At 50.1% G+C, this 18518-nt stretch overlaps 3 protein-coding genes across 4 annotated transcripts; 2 read left to right on the forward strand and 1 right to left on the reverse strand.

Moving 5' to 3' along the window:
• The first annotated feature begins 3020 nt into the window (after positions 1–3020).
• BOLA3 (bolA family member 3) lies at positions 3021–4181 on the forward strand. Its single transcript, XM_035568778.2, has 4 exons — positions 3021–3132; positions 3261–3384; positions 3582–3670; positions 4022–4181. The coding sequence occupies exons 1-4, from the start codon at positions 3097–3099 to the stop codon at positions 4085–4087; spliced, it is 315 nt and encodes a 104-aa protein (XP_035424671.1). The 5' UTR covers positions 3021–3096; the 3' UTR covers positions 4088–4181.
• Positions 4182–4367: 186 nt separating this feature from the next.
• On the reverse strand, positions 4368–9960 carry MOB1A (MOB kinase activator 1A). Its single transcript, XM_035568777.2, has 6 exons — positions 9840–9960; positions 8293–8459; positions 7372–7465; positions 6064–6197; positions 5776–5939; positions 4368–5178 (listed from the first exon to the last, which is right to left on the reverse strand). The coding sequence occupies exons 1-6, from the start codon at positions 9851–9853 to the stop codon at positions 5101–5103; spliced, it is 651 nt and encodes a 216-aa protein (XP_035424670.1). The 5' UTR covers positions 9854–9960; the 3' UTR covers positions 4368–5100.
• On the forward strand, positions 9956–17395 carry MTHFD2 (methylenetetrahydrofolate dehydrogenase (NADP+ dependent) 2, methenyltetrahydrofolate cyclohydrolase). 2 transcript variants are annotated; one of them, XM_035568773.2, is made up of 8 exons: positions 9956–10144; positions 11989–12173; positions 13058–13180; positions 13659–13811; positions 13891–13998; positions 14372–14464; positions 15475–15600; positions 16451–17395. In XM_035568773.2, the coding sequence occupies exons 1-8, from the start codon at positions 10056–10058 to the stop codon at positions 16588–16590; spliced, it is 1017 nt and encodes a 338-aa protein (XP_035424666.1). In that variant the 5' UTR covers positions 9956–10055; the 3' UTR covers positions 16591–17395. The 2 variants fall into 2 exon arrangements, with proteins under 2 accessions (XP_035424666.1, XP_050571749.1); XM_050715792.1 differs by lacking the exon at positions 9956–10144 and adding an exon at positions 10235–10341.
• The last annotated feature ends 1123 nt before the right edge of the window (positions 17396–18518 follow it).

An 18518-nucleotide genomic window follows, 5' to 3' on the forward strand; every position in this document is an offset into this window, starting at 1 on the left:
GGCGCTCTCAGGACGAGGCTCAGGAAGGAGAAAAACCAGAATCCCTGAGGTGCCTCAATTGCTGACTTTTCCTTTTAATACTGGAATATGCTTTGTGGGCTCTTTAAGGCATATTTTTTATTAAATGAAATCTTCTAATTAAAATGGTGCTATGGTGTTTTAACAAACTGTATCATGCTTCTGCCTGATTCCATCTTGCTGTGGTGCTACTAATGTATATATGAAACTAGAGAACCAAGAAAAAAAAGCAATGTTGTTGAGAAGGAAGTTTACTTTTCTGGAGCGACAACTCAGAGAGTGACGGGAGCGTGTTGTTTTTATGCAAACAGAGATCAGTGCCCTGCGGAAGTGTTGGAGGCACCTTTGCTTGCAGTGGCTTCATTCTCCTCCAGTACAGGGCCAGGGAGCCAGCAAGAGGGCAGGCAGGTGCAGGTGCAGTTTTCCGATCTGTTATTCAACCACAGTACGTGGATGTGGTGCTCGGGCACTTTGCTCAGCCATGCACCAGGGACATGGTGCTCAGCCAGGGTGCGTGAACGTGGTGCTTGGTCATGGTGCTCGGGTTTGATTCTCAGACACGGTGTGTGGACTTGGTGCTCAGGCAGGATGCATGGACTTGGTGCTCAGCCACGATACGTGACCATGGTGCTTGACTGTGGTGCTCAGTCAGGGTGTGTGAACGTGGTGCTTCACCATGGCCTGTGGGCTTGGTACTCAGACATGGTGCGCGGACTTGGTGCTCAGCCAGGGTGTGTGAACATGGTGCTCAGCTGCAGTGCTCAGACATAGTGCGTGGACTTGGTGCTCGGTCAGGGTGTGGGAACATGGTGCTCAGCCACGGTGCTTAGCTGTATGTTCAGACATGGTACATGGGCACCGTGTTCAGACAGGGTGCACAGCCTGGTCTATGGGTGTGTCATGTGCACACAGGGCACGGGCATAGTGCTCAGACAGTGCTCGGGCACAGGGCATGGCCATGGTGCTCAGGCACTGGTCACAGTGCTCAGGCATGGTCCACAGACATGGTGCTTGAACAGGATGCATGGATGTTGTAAACAGACATGGTGCTTGGGCACAGCGTGTGGACATGGTGCTCAGGAACAGTTGCTCAGGCACAGTGCTTGCCTGTAGTTAGCTGACTCAGTGCTTGAACATGGTGCTTGGGCATTATGGACATGGTGCTTGGGCATGGTGCTTAGACTTGTTGTTTGCCCACCATGCATGTACATGGTGCTCAGGCACGATGCTCAGGCACAGTGCTTGGACGTGGTGCTTGCCCACTGAGCACAGACATGGTGCTTGGTCCTGGCACACAGACACAGTGCTTGGGCACAGTGCTTGAACGTGGTGCTTGCACCTGGTGCACAGCCACAGTGCAAACGTATGGCGCTTGATCACGTCATATGTGCGCTGTGCTTGGGCACTGCACAACACTGGATGAGGGCATACCCTGGCACAGTACCCTGACACAGTGCCCAGCACCTCCCCATCCCTTGCAGCTCATTTCCCTCCCGGAAAAAACAGGGGTTTGCTTACGGGGGAGCCATGGCAAGGGAACAGCTGGGCTTCACACTTTCCCATCTCTTTATTTTCCCTTTTTTCCCTTTGCATTTTGTTGGGTTTCATTGGTGCTACTTTTTTCCTTTGGGTTCCTGTGAGTGGGGGGGGGGCAGCAGCTCCCCCACGCCCCAAAACTAAGGCAAATACCTCAACCCCACACACACCCCGCAGCGCCATGGCAGCGAAGGCAAGTGAAACTGGGGCAAATCTTTCCAAAATCAGGGATCCTTTTGCAGCGGTGTTTGTTCCTTTTTTTTTTTTTTTTTTTCCTTTTGTTATACCTTTCCGCCCAGGCTTTTCCTCATTTTTGCATCCTTCAGGGATTACAAACTGCCGTAGTTTCAGCCTTGTTTTATCCTGGACGCATTTTGGCGATGGGTTTCGCACTGCAGCGCAGTGAATAGGTAATAAAAGGAAAAAAAAAAAAAGCGCCATTTTCTTGGGTTCAGCACTCGGGATTTGATTGGAGGTGTTTTTTTTGTTTGTTTGCTTTGTTTTTGTTTTGTGTGTTCTTTTTTTTTTTTGACATTTTGTTCGGGTTTTGGAGAGCTGATGAGGGAGGTGGGACGGTGGCAGGCAGGGGGGTGGGGGGGGCACCGCGCAAAGTCCTTGTGGCTCCCAAGGACTCACACTTGAAGATTTCTTGGTCAGCTCGGGACTGTGGTTACTTGAAATGAAGTTTTTCCGGGGCGGATCGAGGAACGGTAGATTTTCCCATGTCTCAAGGCAATAGGATTAATGTGTATTAAACTGTAGATACTTCTAGGACAGTAAATTTATGCTGATAATTTTATTTTGTATAATTTTCCCTCTTTCCCTTTTTTTTTGTGTGGTTTTTGTTTGTTTGTTTTGTTTCTTAATGCCCTATTTTTTCCCCTCACCTCCAGTGTTTTGGTAAATTTATTTTTAGGATGCCTAAGAATTCCATGTATGGATCCTTCCCCTCCTTTCCCTTTCTTTTTTTTTTTTTTTAATTTGTATTTTATTCTAAGTTACACGCAGCCAACCAGGCTGTGAAATGTATTATTCCTGATATCTTTAAAATATTGTGGGTGTTTTAATAAATTTTATATTTATTTTTTGCACTCAAACTTGGCCATTCTGTTTGTCTCTGCCTGGCGGTGAGGTGGGGATGAGGAGGGGCCCTTGGGGGAGGTGGGGGGGGCTGTGTGTGTCGCTGGGGGGGGGGGGGGGGACAAGATGGGGTCGTGGCTGGGGGTGGGGGGGGGCTGTGCCTCGGTGGGGGTTTGACGCCCGCTTCGGTGTGGGTGGGAAGGTCGGGGCTGGGTCTGCGGGGGGGGGGGGGGTGAGTGGCTGTTCAAGCAGGGCACGGGAAGGGGCCCGGGGGGGGGGTGCGGACAGGCCGAGATCCTCGCGGGGGGGGGGTTGGCAGCAGGACGGGCCCGCGGCTGCCACCAGGCCGCGGCCCCGCCGGGGTCCTCCGGGCCGGCAGGGGGCGAAAGGAGGCGGCAGAGGCGCGGCGCGGCTTGTGCCGAGCCCTCCCCCGCCCGGTCCCGAGGCCGCCACGGGCCCAAGATGGCCGCCGCGGCGGGGCTGCGGTTCCGCGGGCCGGTGAGTGACGCGCCCGCCCCGGGCCGTGCGGCGGGGAAGCGGCGCTGCCGGCCCCGCGGAGCGGTGTCACAGCGCCTTTGTTTTGCCCCCCCCCCCCCCCCCCCCCCCCCCCCCCGCCCCCATCCCAGCTCGTTTTGCGGTGCGGCCCCTGGCGAAGCTTCACCTCCCGGACGGACGGCGAGGCCCGAGTGAGCCGCGTCCTGCGGGAGAAGTTCCCCCGCGCCTCTGCCATCAGGGTGGTGGACATCTCCGGTAAACCGCAAGCTCCCCCTAACCCCCATTCCCAACATCCCCCCCCCCGCACCGTGCCGTGCGCTCCGCCACGGCGGGGCTGAGCCCGGCCCGGCCCGGCCCGCGGTGGCTGCCGGGGGGGGCGGGGGTCTCCTGGGCGGGCGGGCGGCGGCAGCGCTCTGCCGGGGGCCGCACCGCGGGGCTGCGCTTCCTTGCAGGAGGCTGCGGTGCCATGTACGAGGTCCACATCGAGTCGGAGGAGTTCAGGGAGAAGCGGCCGGTGCAGCAGCACCAGATGGTTAACCAGGTGAGGGCTGCAGCGGCAGGTGCACGGCGCCCGAGATGCACACCCGCACGCAGCCAGGCATTGGCACGCTCCTGCGGCACCACGGCCGCACGGTGCCAGCATGCAGCATTTGGCCCTCGTGCTCTGTCACTGCTTAGTTTTGCATCCCGCTTGCATGGGTATGCTGCAGCGCTGCATGCGGTCTGCTTGCGTGCACAGCACTTGCAGTTGACACAGCAGACGCTGCATTTGCACTTGAGCGCTGTATGCATACATGTTAGGAGCTCCACTTTAGCACTTAATACTTGGTGCTTTTAAGCCACCCGCCTTCACGTTGCAGTGGGACTTAGTATTTGTGTTTGTCTTTTGCAGGCGCTGAGTGAAGAGATCAAGAGCATGCATGGACTGCGCATCTTCACCTCCACCCCCAAGCCCTGATGCTGGGCTGAGCTCTGTGGTGGGAAGTGGGGGAATGGGAGGGGACTTGTGCAGCTGCCGGGAATGACCCGGTCAATAAAGATGCTGGAGGCTGTGTGTGTGAAGAGGCTCTGGACCAGCCAGAACTGGGGGGCAGAAGCAGGATGCTGCTGCAGCCACCAGCCAGGGGGACTCCCTGCAAGGGAAAACATGCCTTAGGGTTGTTTGTTTTCAACTGGAACACCTGGGTGGGGCTGTGAGGGCACCAGTGCATAGAGCAAGGAGGTACAAGGACAAGACATCCATTAAAAAAGAGAGCAGGAAGAAGAAACTTTATTGCCTTGCCACACATGGTCCCTGCCATTCCCTCTGTGTCGTGTTCCCCCCCCCCCCCCCCAGCTGGGGACAGAAAAGCTGCTCTGCACACCAAGGGGACAGGCTCCCCTTGACAGGCACTTTTTTCCTCCTCCCCCCAATGCTGCCATGAGGGGAGCTTAAGGCTCTTGGCCAAAGTGCATCTAAATCCAAAAAAAGCACTTCCAAAAATAAGCTGTACCACTGCTGGTCTTCCCCAAGGGAAGCACATGCTGGATATAGCCCCAGGCTGGCTGCTTGTAGGCCAGGTTCTGTATCCATGGGATCCAGAGTGAAACTGCTCCAGCACTGAAAACAGTGTGGCACTCTGGAACTTCACCCATGCCTGTGGGAAACAAAGCAACCTGCTACAAGCTCTGTGTCAAGAGTCCCAGACTGCAATTCTTGCCAGACTTGAGTACATAGCTTAGAAAAAAATGTACGAAGTAGCGCTAGTCACCACAGCTCAGCCACCAGTTATAAAACAATGCAGGCTGCCACTGTGCAGTACAAGCACTGTTTTGCCAAAGGCCTGCAAGACTGAGCGAGGCGATGCCAGCCAGCACATCATCCAGCTTCTTGAGGCTTGCACTGCTGAAGGTGAAACGGAGAACGGCTGGTGTACAAAGCAGAAAGGAACAGACACAACCAGAAGCTGAATGGGTCCTCCTGGGGAAAGTTTATCTGTCTTTGGAGCCCAGCTTCTCAATCAGTTCCTGCAGTGGAGCCAACTCCCGCCTGTCGATCAAGTTAAATTCCTGGCAGGAAAAAGCATCACAAGAACTAAACACACTGCTGAAAGAGCCACTAGAAAACACAGGGCTCCAGGTGCAGCCAGCACACACGCCCTGGGAACCAGCTGCATAAATGCGTGCTGGCATAAATTCCCATGCAGACATTACTGCAGCCATCTCTCCCATTTCTCTGCGGAGAGATTCAAGCGTTTTGGGCAAACCATGTTGCATTGCTGAGGCTGCTCCGCACAATAAGTCGCCCGCAGTTACAGGCTGTTAAAAAATGGGCAACGTGAAAAAGGTGCTGCTGCTACCTCAGAGTCAGTTACTGAGCTACAAAACCCCAGGTTCTCTTTGAAGTCCGGTCCCTTTGTGAGCTTAAAATTAGAGAGGGAAATGGGAGCCTTTATAGCCATCTTGCACAAAAATCAAAACAAACCCCAGATGGCGCTGCTGTATGGTTCACATGGTAAAGAGGGTGAGAGCTGAGCTGTGTTCCATCACAACACTGTTGTAGACCTTCAAAGAGCAAGTAGGCTCTTAAAATCCAACTCCCTTTAAAAGCAATCAGGGAACAAGAAACCCTGGTGGAGGCAGGTGACCAGCTGTTCTGCAACTCACCTGCACAAAGAAGATAAAGTGCTTGAAGGAGGTGTTGAGGTGGGCCTCCTCCTGCAGCCGCATGACAGAATCAAAGTGCTGGTGGTAAATGTGGGCATACACGCGGAATAGCCGTTTCAGGATGGTCTTGGCCACCGACATGAAGTTCTTGGGAAAAGGGACGCCTGAAAACCACCAATATGCAGGGATAAGTTTCAGTTTGGTAAGAAGCAAAAAGAGACCTTCCGGTGGCGCTGTGGCTCAGTCCTATATACAAGGCATGTTGCATCATGCAACAGTTGCAATTACCAATCTTTGAAGGGAAGAGCGTTTCGTCATCCAGCTGGTCCTGAACCCATGTCATCAAGTAATCAATGTACTTTGGAGCCGAGCACTTAATCGGCTTCTTTATGTTGGTGCCGTCTGCCCAATGGTACTCATATCTGTTGGGAGACCGAAAAAAGAAATTCTTTGCTATACAAGTGAAAGAAATACATTTTCATTGCATTGTGGCTACTCTGGCAACAAGGCACTGCAGCTTCCTCCTTATCTTGGTAAGATGTGCTCTGCAAAAGAAGCACTCTGTGCAGCGACCCTCACAAGTGATGTTCAACTGGGAATCAACCTCTTCCAACATCAGCATTCCTTTAAATGGGGCATGTGATGGGGCCAAACCCCAGTGCCTGAGTTACTACATATAGAATCATATAGTTTTCACACATCAACGGAGAATTCAGCACTCCCTCGGGGAGATGCCCACCAGCACGAGACAGCCAAGACCCCATCCTTAGGCCACATGTCAGCCAAAAGCTTTTAAAAGCCACCATCTCAAACTGATACGTGCTTATAAATCCACAGCTCCTCAGACGTGGGGCAGATTTCTGTCAGAACACTACGTAGCATGGAACTCTCCTTTCTCAGAGGTCTTTTGCAAAATTGGGCAGTGGGGAAAAAAACATGTTTCAATTGTCATGTCTCAACCACCACCAAGTGAAAATGAACGCTGCACTTTAAACAGGAAGTCGTTACAGGAAACATTCCCAAATATAGAAACAGGAACTTGCAATCTAGATAATTCTGGTTAGAAAAGCAGGGCAGGACTTTACACAGCACCCTACAAATACTGCTCAATAGCCAGACTCCATGCTGCTGTCCCAGATAACAAGCCTCAACCAACCTTACCAACAAGATACGCTGCTGTTGCTTCAACTCAACAAAGTACTTAAGTTCAGAACCATCGTGTATACTCTTCTTCAACCTTTCAATCTTCTTCAATCACTTTCACTCAGAAAAAAACAAGCAATGACCTCTTGGAGTGCTTGCTCTGAGACAACAGATTAAGAGATGACTCGAACAGAAAGATCTGCCACTTCAAAGTTAGACCTCTTATTTTCCTTAAAACAAATCTGCTACTGATACCATGCGGCTTCCCTAATGGACCACATGGCTTCGCATGCAAGTGAGTGACTCTACAGGAGCATGATGCTGTGCCCCAACACCATCCAGACACATCTCATTCCCTTTTTTAGTTTTTCTCGACACACTTGAGTGACCTGAACATCCATCCACTTCCCCAACACATAAATTGCAGCTGCAGGCTGCCATAAAACTTCTTACCTTGGTCCAGCAGACATGACTGGACAGCTGGCCTCTGTGCAAAACTCTGTGATGGTCCCATAGAGCATATTGATTTGGTTGAAGAAATCCACCGCTGTAAAGGAAAAAGTATCAAATTTATCCAAAACGCAAACAGAGCAAACTGCAGCACCAATTTGCTTCCATTCAGCTGACATTGCCTCTGAGGATCACCATCACAGGGGTGAACATACTGCAAAGCTCTCCACAAAAACACACACACCATCATGTGGCTGACTTCAAGACCCTTTGACCATCTAGGAACATGAATATCTCAGTCAGCTTTGATCTTTTTTTTTTTTTTTTTTTTAAATCTTCTGGCTACTGCCCCTGACTTATTTGTACGGCACGAAGCTGTACATAACCTCCTAACTTCCTGTAACTTTGAAATAACTGCTTTAGTTCCCAGCCTCCTTTTTAAGAAAGAAAATACAACTCCTAAGTTACCAACACAAACCTGGAAAATATGGTTGAAGAATACAGTTCCATTTTTTACCCAAGCTGTTTACTGTCACAGTTTTTGCAGCCAACAGCACTAACTACTGGTTTTATAATTCCAAAATCAATGCTTACTCCTAATTCTAAAAATAACCTTTCACAAACCTAATCATCTTTACAAGTTGGAACTTGAAGAAAATGCACCCCAAAACCAAAATAATATGGATTTGTTTCTTGCTTTTTGCTTGCTTCCAGAGCACAACAGCCCTTTGACTCTTGACTTACTTTCCTTTTATCCCTACCTAGTTAAACAGAATCTGGCCAGGATGTGAACTTCATTTGGGATTTTTTTTTATTATTATTTTGTTTGTCTGTTTTCTTTTCTTTTAAGGATGAAACCCAGAGATTCATATTCTTCCCACTCCACCTCCACACATGGATGGATTGCTTTTTCATAGGACTTACTGTTAACTGCGATCCACTCATTAAGGTCCTCTCCCTCTGGCAGCATAACTGCTTGCCTAAGGTTACCACTTCCCAGGGTGGCTTCTGCATGTTTCAGGAGTTCATACTGATGGGAGCCTTCAGGAATATTCTTCTTGGGTTTGAATGTTTTCGAAGATCGACTCCCACTGACAAAAGAGAAACATTTCTAGTTAATCTGTCAGCTGCAATCCCTTCTAAGAAATATTTCCCTCCTGCTACAGCTGAATTACTCCTTGCCATTTGGCACTTTTAGCTGTGGTAACACCAGCCGTTTACCCCTCCCATCCCCCTACCAGGGTGAACGTATCATATGCTCAGGCCAAAGTGTTTCTGACAGCCGTGTGCACACTTCCCTTTTCACATCGCAATAAACATTTGGTGCAAAGGCCTAAAGACTGATCAGCGACAGTTGCATTCAGAGTGGCCCACAAACCAGGAAACAAAACCACCAGCTGACTGGGTCAAGTCTGACAGGGCAATGACAAGACACTCAGACACACTGTAGAAACAATCTGCTCAAAATAGCAATTTAACAGACTCCAGCCCTAAAACACAAATTACCATAGCAGTTGCAATTGTCTCTTGTTGTGTTCTACAACAGCTGTGCCACTGCACAACTCCACGCCCCTACAACAGTGCCGAAGCTGCTCTCTGCAGGGTGCTCAGAGGGACGCAGGTCATTGAACTCAGTACTGGCTTTAAACCCACGCACAAAAGCCAATACTGCCAAGAGCCGAAGGAATTTCAATGCCTCTAACTGCAACATGTTAACTTTTAGACTGTGCAGAGCCCACAGTGTCCTGCTCTCAGCCTTTGCCAAATCTGCTTCTGATTTAGGGTGGCGCAAGCCGAAGCATCGAGGAGGGTACATATGCTTCATCGCTGGTCTGCTGCCTCCCCTAGCCGTACACAACCAGACGTGCTTGGCTTGCGCACGCTTCGCACCAGCTTCCTGGTGCAGCATTACTGCACGGCCTGAGGTCTTCACACACTGCTTCCGCGCAACGTTCTGAGCGGAAATAAGAGACCCTTCAACCCAGCTCACTCTTCAGCCAGGCCACTGCCTCCTGTTACACCACAGGCAGAATACACAGGCCCAGCACGTTGCTGACCGCAGGCAGAGCCCCCAAACACAGACCTAGCACACCATCGACCCCAGAAAGAAGGCACCCAGCCCCTCCCCGCACCACAGCCTGCCACCGACCCTTCCGCCACGCTTCCCAGGCTTTAAGAGCTAAAATCTTTCGGAGCGTTCACATCACACGGGTATGCCGCAGCCCGCCCCTAGAGCTGGTTACCGATACTTTTTCGCACCGAAGAGAGCGACAAGTCCGCGAGCCACCTCCCCCCCGAGGCTCCCCCCCGCAACCAACGCTGCGCTCCCCCACCCCGCAGCCTCCCCGGGCCCCTCACGAGGCCCCCGCCGCCCACCCTGCCTCCAGCAGCCTTCCCGTGCCAGCTCCCCGTCTCCCCTCAGAACCCGCCCCACGGCTCCTCCTCGGAGCCCCCCGCGGCCGGGCACTCACAAGAGGAAGCTCATGGCGAGCGGCGCCGACCAGCCTGAAGGGAAGCGGCGCCGCTCCCGCCGCGGCCGTGCCCCTCAAGCTCTCGCGAGACCCAGCCCGGGCCGCGGCCTCGAGCGGGGGCGGGCCCTCGGCGCACTATAAGGGGGCGGGCGGGGGAGCTGGGCGCGCCTCTCATCAGGTGCCGCCGCCGCTGGCGCTGCCGCCGCCGCCATCGCCATGGCCCCTGCGCTGTGCCCGCTCCGCGCCCTCGGCCGGGTCGCGCTGCGGCCCCCCTGCGGCCGCCGCCTGCACCTCAGCGCGCACAGGTAGGGCCTGGCCGCGGGGGGCCGCGGGGTGGGCGCTGCCGGAGATGAGTGAGGCGGGTCCCTAGCGGCCGTGCCGGGCGCTGCAGGCTGATGAAATCCCGCTGCCGCCTTGCGTGGAGGGTCTGCGGCGGTTCTGCCCCCGGGGGGGGGGGCTCGACGCCTGTCCGAGAGGTTCGGCTGGGGTGCTGGCTGTTGGGGTGAGGCGCTGAGTGGTTAACGTACCAAGAGAGCCCCATGCTTGCACGGGTCCTAGCCTAGGAAAGAAGGGAGCGCTGCACGCCATCCCAGGTGGGGATGTGAGGCTTTGCTGTGCCCCTGCTCCGCGTTGCTCCGGGCCTGGAGCAGTTCCGCTGGGGGCTCCCCTTTGCTGCAGCCGTGCCTGGAGCACGGAGACCCCTCAGGAAGCAGCGCCGGGCTCGTGAGACTCGGGTGGGAGGAGGTCTGCACGTCGGGTAGCTGGGGCTGCTCCGCTCTTGAGGAGGGAGCTGCAGCCGGCCGCCTTGTTCCTGTTGGGATGAGTGATGTGGGAGGGTGAAAGTCATCAGGCTCTCTTCTAAGGGGTGGCTGTCTCCTGGATTTCCGTGGCAAGTTGGTGGTGGTGCGTTTTGCTGGCTGGTTGCCTCCGAAATGGGCAGGTCCTGGCTGTGAGCGATGCCTGTGCAGTGATGCTGGGGAGCAGCTCCCTCTGCTCCATGTGAGGGGCCTGATGGAGGAGCCGAGTACCTGGGTAAATACTTGGGTACGTGAGTGAAGAGCTCATCGCGAGGCCTTGCAGGAGGGGGTTCCAGCGAAGTCTAAAAGTGAATCTTGGGCAGGTTAATCCCTCACAGAGGGACTAGTGAGTGAGAGTCGCATTCTAATGTGAGTGATAGCCATAACCTGAAGGAAAAAAGAACAAATGTGAGCAGTGTGCACAGCCTGTGCTGACTGGGGCTGGCAGCTGTGGCCTCGTTAGCTGTAATCCGTGCCAGCCTTTCTATATGCTGCAGGGTATCCAGTTGCCTGGAATGCATTTGACAGAGGCTCTATATTCTTCCTACCAATTTAGACCTGAGAAGTACGTGAGGACCTGTTCTGACATGGTTCAAGCGGAAAAATATCCCCTCAACTCCAGCTAAGCGCTGCAGTCTTTTGAAGGGGCTGGAATTGAGTACCCAGCCCAGCTCTCACAATCTAAAGAGTTGACTGAAGTGGTGGCAGCAATTAGTTGAGCAGGGCAGGACATGTGCCAGGTGCATGCTAGGTAGACTGGTGGTATTCCTGAGAAATCTATGGGTGACCGGGCTCTCTAAGAACTGCACTTGGTGCAGCAGTGTGACACCCTTCTTCGCTTGTCAGACATGCCAGAATTGCTTGGTATCTTCTGTAGTGGAAATTCCACTTAAGTGGAACGAGTTCTGCCTCATGTAAGTCATTTATAGTGAAGCTGTCATGCCTTTGAAAGGGAAGGGTGGCTGACTTTTCAGAAGCGGAGGCTAGTCATATAGCTCATGCTTCAAGCTAAAATACGAACAATACATGTGGACTCCCAGCCTTGCAGAGAAGCAGTGTACGGTTTCTTAGGCTTCACAAAAAAAAACAAAACTCTGTCCCACCAGTAGTTTTGCTTGTTAATGGTAGCTTTGGGCAGCAGAGCTGGAAACTTAAGACTGAAATATGCTGCTTAACACAATTTGCAGAAACAAAAAGGGTTTGTAATAAAGGCTTGTACTCAGCTCAGATGAAAGAGACAGTTCTGTCCTGCTTTGTGGTTAGCACCTGTTTTTTATGCTAGTATTGCACAAAGCTTGGATTTGATGTTCGTAACAATGCTGACTGTTTTGGTAACACTTTTTCCACTGCAGAGGTGATGCAGTTGTGATTTCTGGAAGGAAGCTGGCCCGACAGATCAGACAGGAAGCCCGTCATGAGGTTGAACAGTGGGTAGCAGCTGGAAACAAGAGACCTCACCTCAGCGTTGTTCTAGTTGGTGAAAATCCTGCAAGTCACTCCTATGTATTGAACAAAACCAAAGCAGCTGCTGATGTTGGTAAGTCTTGCACTATGCTCTGAAACTGGAACAAAGTGACTGCTTCCTGTTTCGTTGGCTGGGGGGAGTCCTCTATGCTGGAAACTGTGGAAGATCTTAGGATGCATCCACCTGGCTGCTTTTCACCTCAGCTGCATTGCTGTCCAGGCTTATGGCAGAACTTGCTGTGAGCGCTTTGCCTGCGGTCATAGTAGTGCTGGGATGTAGTTAATAGGCATGGTTTGAATGTGTTATGCCACTTGAATCCTCTAGGGCAACATCAATCTCTGTAGTTTGGATTTGCAGTCTTTCCAGGCCTGTGTGAAACACTGGCAAGGCTTTGATTTGTCTTTTTAAATTAACTATCCAAGCTGCAGTCACATTCAGCAGAGTCTTGCAAGGCAAGGTCCTACTTGATGTTCAGCCAAAGATTTCCTGAGTGTACTTCTGGGGAAATGTGCTGAAGGGGGTCCAGGGCACACAGTGGTTTAATTTCTTACTGGGTTCTGTGCTGCTGAAGCCTTCTTTGGAACTGACATTTTAGGCTAGCATGCCCTTACTGTGGTGAAGAGGGTCTGCAGCAGGTGCAGTTGCATGTTCATCATAACACATTTCCATTTAGTTTCTCCAAGCCCTCCATGCACTTGGAGGGCCTCTGGTTTCAGCAGACTTTCCCAGGAATGACTGCACAGACTAATGGTCCTTAATCATAACTTGCAAGACTCATGAAGTTCTACAACCTGGAAGGTGTTCATTGTTGTATGAAGCATGCAGTCCTTGGTGTATCCATATTGGATTTTGTGCAGAAATGAAACTAGACAGCTTAAATCAGCATGGATTAGGGAAGTTGCTTTCCACTTGTGTACATGCTGTTGTCTAACGCAGCACTCTCAATGACTGCACAGGAATCAGCAGTGAGACGATTCTCAAGCCAGCTTCTATTACTGAGGAAGAACTACTGGATTTGATCGGCAAACTAAATAATGATGCCAATGTGGATGGCCTGTTAGTGCAGCTTCCTTTACCCGGTGAGTACCTAGATATCAATCTGTTTCATTTTTATATAAATCTAAGTTTATGTGCCAGAAGGCGGTATAGCTCAGGAGTTCTCTTGCCACATGAAAAGTGGCACGCTGATGTAGCTTAAAGAAATTGATCTCACTACTTCATCATACTGCTGCCTGTATGAGTTGAGTTGATGGGGGTCATGGAAATCTATTCTTGTGTGAGGAGTATCAGCTTCCTGAGCCAGGAGCTTAAATTTGGTTGTGACACTGAGGCAGTCTAAAAATACCCTCTGCATTAGCGACACCGTAGTTCCCAAGTGGCTCCAGTCCCCTTCTGCTGGGAGCTCTTAGCCTTGAGCTCACTGGAGGCTTTGAATAACTTCAAGCTTACGAACTTTGAAGGGGTTGAGGGGCTAGTGCAGTGAGCCAGGCCTCCCGTTGACTGCAAAATGCATTTTTTTTGTCTGATCCCTAGTGCTAAAGCTTTTATCTTTTCCAGAACACATTGATGAGCGAAAGATTTGCAATGCTGTGACTCCAGACAAAGATGTTGATGGCTTTCATGTAATAAATGTGGGGCGCATGTGCCTTGACCAGTATTCCATGCTGCCAGCTACCCCCTGGGGTGTGTGGGAGATCATTAAGAGAACTGGTAAGCTGCTGCAGTATTTGGCTGCTGTATGGCACAACTCCAGCTTGTATTTGTCTTAAGACTCTCATATCTACTGCAGGCATCCCAACACTGGGGAAGAATGTGGTGGTGGCTGGCCGGTCAAAGAACGTGGGAATGCCCATAGCCATGTTGCTGCATACAGATGGCAGGCATGAGCGCCCAGGAGGTAGGAGCTTGCTGGTCTTGGAGCCTGTGCACCAGGCAGTTGTGGGAAGAAGCCCTTTGCCTATACCACAGTCCTTGTTAGGCTTTTAAGCAGGTCCTAGGCCTGCCTCAGGGACCATGACATCACATGGGCTGTGGTTGAGGCTGGAGAGTTAACTCTGCACATGGGCAGTCTTGTAACACTTCAGAGCCTTCTTCAGTTAGTCCTTGTCCTTTTCCGTGCAAGATCTGACTTTGTAGGCTACTCCCAGTGGTTTGTCCTTAGGCTCCTGTATTCCTCCTACCTTCACAGGTGTCCTCAAAGGTGAAGAGTTAGAAGTTGACAAGTTTAGGTACACTTATGGGTAAAAGGCTTTGTGTAACCCCTTTTGCAGGTGATGCCACAGTAACAATATCACACCGCTACACTCCAAAGGAGCAGCTGAAGCAACACACAATCCGTGCTGACATTGTGGTAGCAGCAGCAGGTAAGGCTGAACTCTCAGTACAGGTGATGCACAGAGGATGCTGCACTGCAGCTTGTGTGGTGTTTCTGATGGGAATCTTTCCTTGCAGGAGACAGTTCTGTTGGCATATGTTCCAGGGCCTCCCTGTCTGAGGCATCTCTGGGAGCACAGGGATAGTCTGGTATTCTTATGGCTGCTGGCAGCTGTTGTAGGCAAGGGCTGGCTGTTTGAGCCAGCCAGTATATCCTGTGATTAAGCCTAGGAGAGTCTAGCAGAGCTGTTTGTGGCCCTTTGAAATGCAAAATAGCATCTGGCAGGAGGGCTCGGTGTGCCAGCAAGCACTTGATCAGACCTAAAGAACAGCTACAAGTAGACGTATTCTTCTCCAGGTTGAAGGCGGGATCTTGAGCTATCCCCTTGGCATGGGGGTAGCTCATCAACAGAAAAGTTGATTTGGGGTGTTGATGCTTGGCAGCTGAAGCTTGCTGTAAGCTTGTGGGAGAGGAGAGAAATGTGGGTTAGAAATTGGGTATGAAGAGACAAAAGGTACTGGAAGGATTAGAACTGGTGTTTGAAGGTAGTGTTGCATAAAAGCAGAAATGCTGCTGGCAGGAAGGAAGGCGTGTTCATAGTCAAAGGTGGTCAGTAAACCAGAGAAAGACTTAACTCTTTCATGTGACTCTAAGTGGAAGGTAGGATGAGTTCCTCAGCTGATGCAGTATGTGGTAGAACCAGACAAATGCCCCACCCTGAAAGGGGTGTTCCAGGTTCTTGGCCAGACTTCTTTCTCGGGGATGGATTCTAGTTCTTTATACTGAGACTATAAGTAAAAAAAATCCTTCATTTCTGGGTGAGACGAACCTCTCAAGGAGTGGCACTGGATTTCGCAACTGTGGCTAGATTTGTATTTGTGAGGCAGGAAGGCCTGGGTGGGTCAAAACTTATGGGGCTGGGTGGTGTGAAGATGGGGGTGAGGGGGAACAGGGGACTGTTTAGCACCACTATAAGCATGTGGTTCTGTTCTCTTACAGGCATTCCCAACCTGATCACAGCTGATATGATCAAAGAAGGAGCTGCAGTTATTGATGTGGGGATAACTAGAGTGCAGGATCCCATCACTGCCAAATCAAGGCTGGTTGGGGATGTGGATTTTGAAGGTATAAAAGACTATGGCATCTGGTACTTTGAGCATTAAACTCATGCTTAAACTCATCATTAAACTTCTTAGCATGCTGAGAAGGGGTGAGAAAGTCCTGGTTCATGTAGTGGAGCAGATGCTGATCCATCCTGAAGCTCTCTTGCTTGTGCATTCAGTGTACAAGGGAAGAGCTTTCCTGTAACATGGCATGGGAACACTGTATTGCAACGTAGAAGAGATTCATCCTGGACCTGTTGGTCTGCTTGTCTCTACTCAAATTTATAGCCCATGCTCCTGCTTTTAAATTTTGTCATATGAAAACACATGGAACTTACCTTTTGGCTTGCTATTTACTGGCCTTGCTCACCACTTAGCTGCAATAGTGCCCAGGCAGGCTGTTCTGATGAGCTCCGCATCTCCATATACCTTGTAAAAGGTACTGGAAAGTCCTTTTGGAAGAGAGGGCAAATACTCAGACTATTACTTTATTGGAGAGCTTTGCAAGAGCATGCATCAGGCCCATCCACATCTGGTTTCAGATTTGATTTCTGTTGCATAAATCTAGCTATTTGACCTTTCTTTTTTTTCCCCAGCCTGGGCTAGAAGGTAAGCTTGCTTAATAGTGGAGATGGTCAGGCTATGGTGTGCTCTGTGTTGCCTTGGATAATGAGGAAGAGAGGGGAGGGATGGGATAACTAACTTGAGATATTCCTAATATTCCTTATATTCCTAATATTCCTTAGCTGACAGTCTTGGAGGAATTTCAACAATATTAGATTGATTATGGCTTCTTACCAAGCTGGCTGACTAGTGTATGTCTTACTGCTCTTGACTTCTATGCTAAACTGTAACTCCTCCCCATTCTGCAGGGGTGAAGAAGAAAGCTAGTTACATCACTCCAGTCCCTGGAGGAGTTGGGCCCATGACAGTTGCCATGCTGATGAAGAACACCATCATTGCTGCCAAGAAGCTGTTGAAACCCAAAGCACTGGAAGCCTTAACTGTTTAACATAGGACTGTTTTTAGCACTGAAAACAACATTCCAAAATGACTCCCAGACAGGCCGATAGAAAATGCAATATTTTTATTTATTGTACAGAAGTGGTATTTCCTATTCTGAGGTCATAGATATTTATTTGAAGCTGAAGCATATGTGCATTGCTTATACCAAGGCATAAGCATCTACACTCCTGGCCTATTCATTCAGCACATAACATCTAGCAGAGCTGCTTTTTGAGCTAACACTCTTCTAAGAAGTCAGCCCTGCAGCTTACACTGTTCTTGCAGGGACAGAGCAGCAGTTGAGATGCTGGGCGTGCAGTTCTCCAGGGAACTTGGTGCAATATTAGCAATCCTGGAGGAACTGGAGTGGGGCTTCACAGTGCAGAAGTAATGACTTCGGTGCTTCTATTCTCACAAATGCCCAGACTGCTTGCATTTGACCTGCTCTGAAGTATTTTACTCAATGCTAGACATGTAGTTTGAGTTGAGCTCTTCTGTAGAACCATCTACTTGAAAAAGCCACATCTGTTCTCAGCTTGGCTGGGGCCATAGACAGTGGTAGATCTGTTGTAACATTTTTAGTGTGCAGCTAAGCTTTTTTTTTTTTTTTTGCTATTTGGATGGTGACTTTTTTAAACCCTTTTTCTCTAACCAAAGAAAATTGGGGGGGGGGGGTGGTGCTGTTGGTGACTGTACTGGGCCCACAGTAAGCTTCCTGGACTGTAGTGTGAAAGGATTCCAGTGCTTGGTGAATAATCCAGGCTAACTCTGAATAAAGTACGGAAGGGGGGAACCCCACTTGTTTCCTAGAATTACTTTAAGCAAGTTTTGTACTTCTCTGACAAATGAAAACACTTGTACAGTGAGCTTCCCTTGTTCCCTCAGAGCAGGGCTGGGTCTGGCTTTCTCCCTGAGTTTGACCAAGGCATAAGTGCTACATCCATAATTAATTTTGTTCATGCCTGAACAAAAACTGTTCAGCTTTTAGACTCCAGTTGTAAACAAATCCATCAGCTGTTGCTGATGTTCATAGTGACCGTGTAAACATACAGTCCTCTGCTTTTTGCTTGCAAGCTCTGATTATCTAATACCAACCTTACTTTGGAAAATCTTGTGTAGTATTGTTCTGGGGCAGTGAGGTGGGTCTAGACTTCTTCCTCTTCAGCATCTGGCCACATATCCTTGGTAAGACTGATCCTACCTTTCTGGGTGCTGGGAAACTTTTTTGTGAAGCTGAAGGTCTGTTGCCATGCTAGAGCCACCTGTTGAGTCATTGCGAACCACACATTTCCCCATTCCCTTCCAGGGGAGAGCAATGCCTGCTCATAACAATGCTAAGTAAGGAACACCTGGAGAGGGAAGGTTCAATGACTGAGATTGCATCAGAAACACACTAAGAGCAGAGACTAATTTAAATGAGATTTATTGGATTGTATCACTGATAAATACAAAATGGCTAAAGAAGTGTTGTAATGGGGGTGACAAATCTGTGACAATCCAGTATTTCCATATGCAAAAAATATAAACCATTTGTAAGACCTGCAAAAAGGACAAATCTAGCTGAAACAAGCAGTGTTCTAGAGGGATCTGAGCTTAGGCTTCAGTTGTGCTCTATGAAACATCTGGAAAGGCTTTGTGGATTCTGGTAGGGGTGCTGTGTAGTAGGTGCTGATGTACTGGTTAAAGCAAATTTACTATCTGGAGTGATTGCAATCACAGGCCTATCTGTACCATGCTTTAGCTAGCACACGTGAGATTGGTACAAAACACTAAAAAGTATACACTGCATCCAAGCTGAAATAGTTCTTAGTGTTAATGTCAAGCTAAGTGGCGCTTGCTTAAGTGGTCACTGGAGTAATACTGTTTTATTAATCTCACCATGGTTCCTCATAAGGTATACTTGAACCAGAAAAATACTATAAACAGACAACTGTG

The sequence above is a fragment of the Cygnus atratus genome, chromosome 27, assembly GCF_013377495.2.
Source record: "Cygnus atratus isolate AKBS03 ecotype Queensland, Australia chromosome 27, CAtr_DNAZoo_HiC_assembly, whole genome shotgun sequence".
Classification (NCBI taxonomy): Eukaryota; Metazoa; Chordata; class Aves; order Anseriformes; family Anatidae; genus Cygnus; species Cygnus atratus.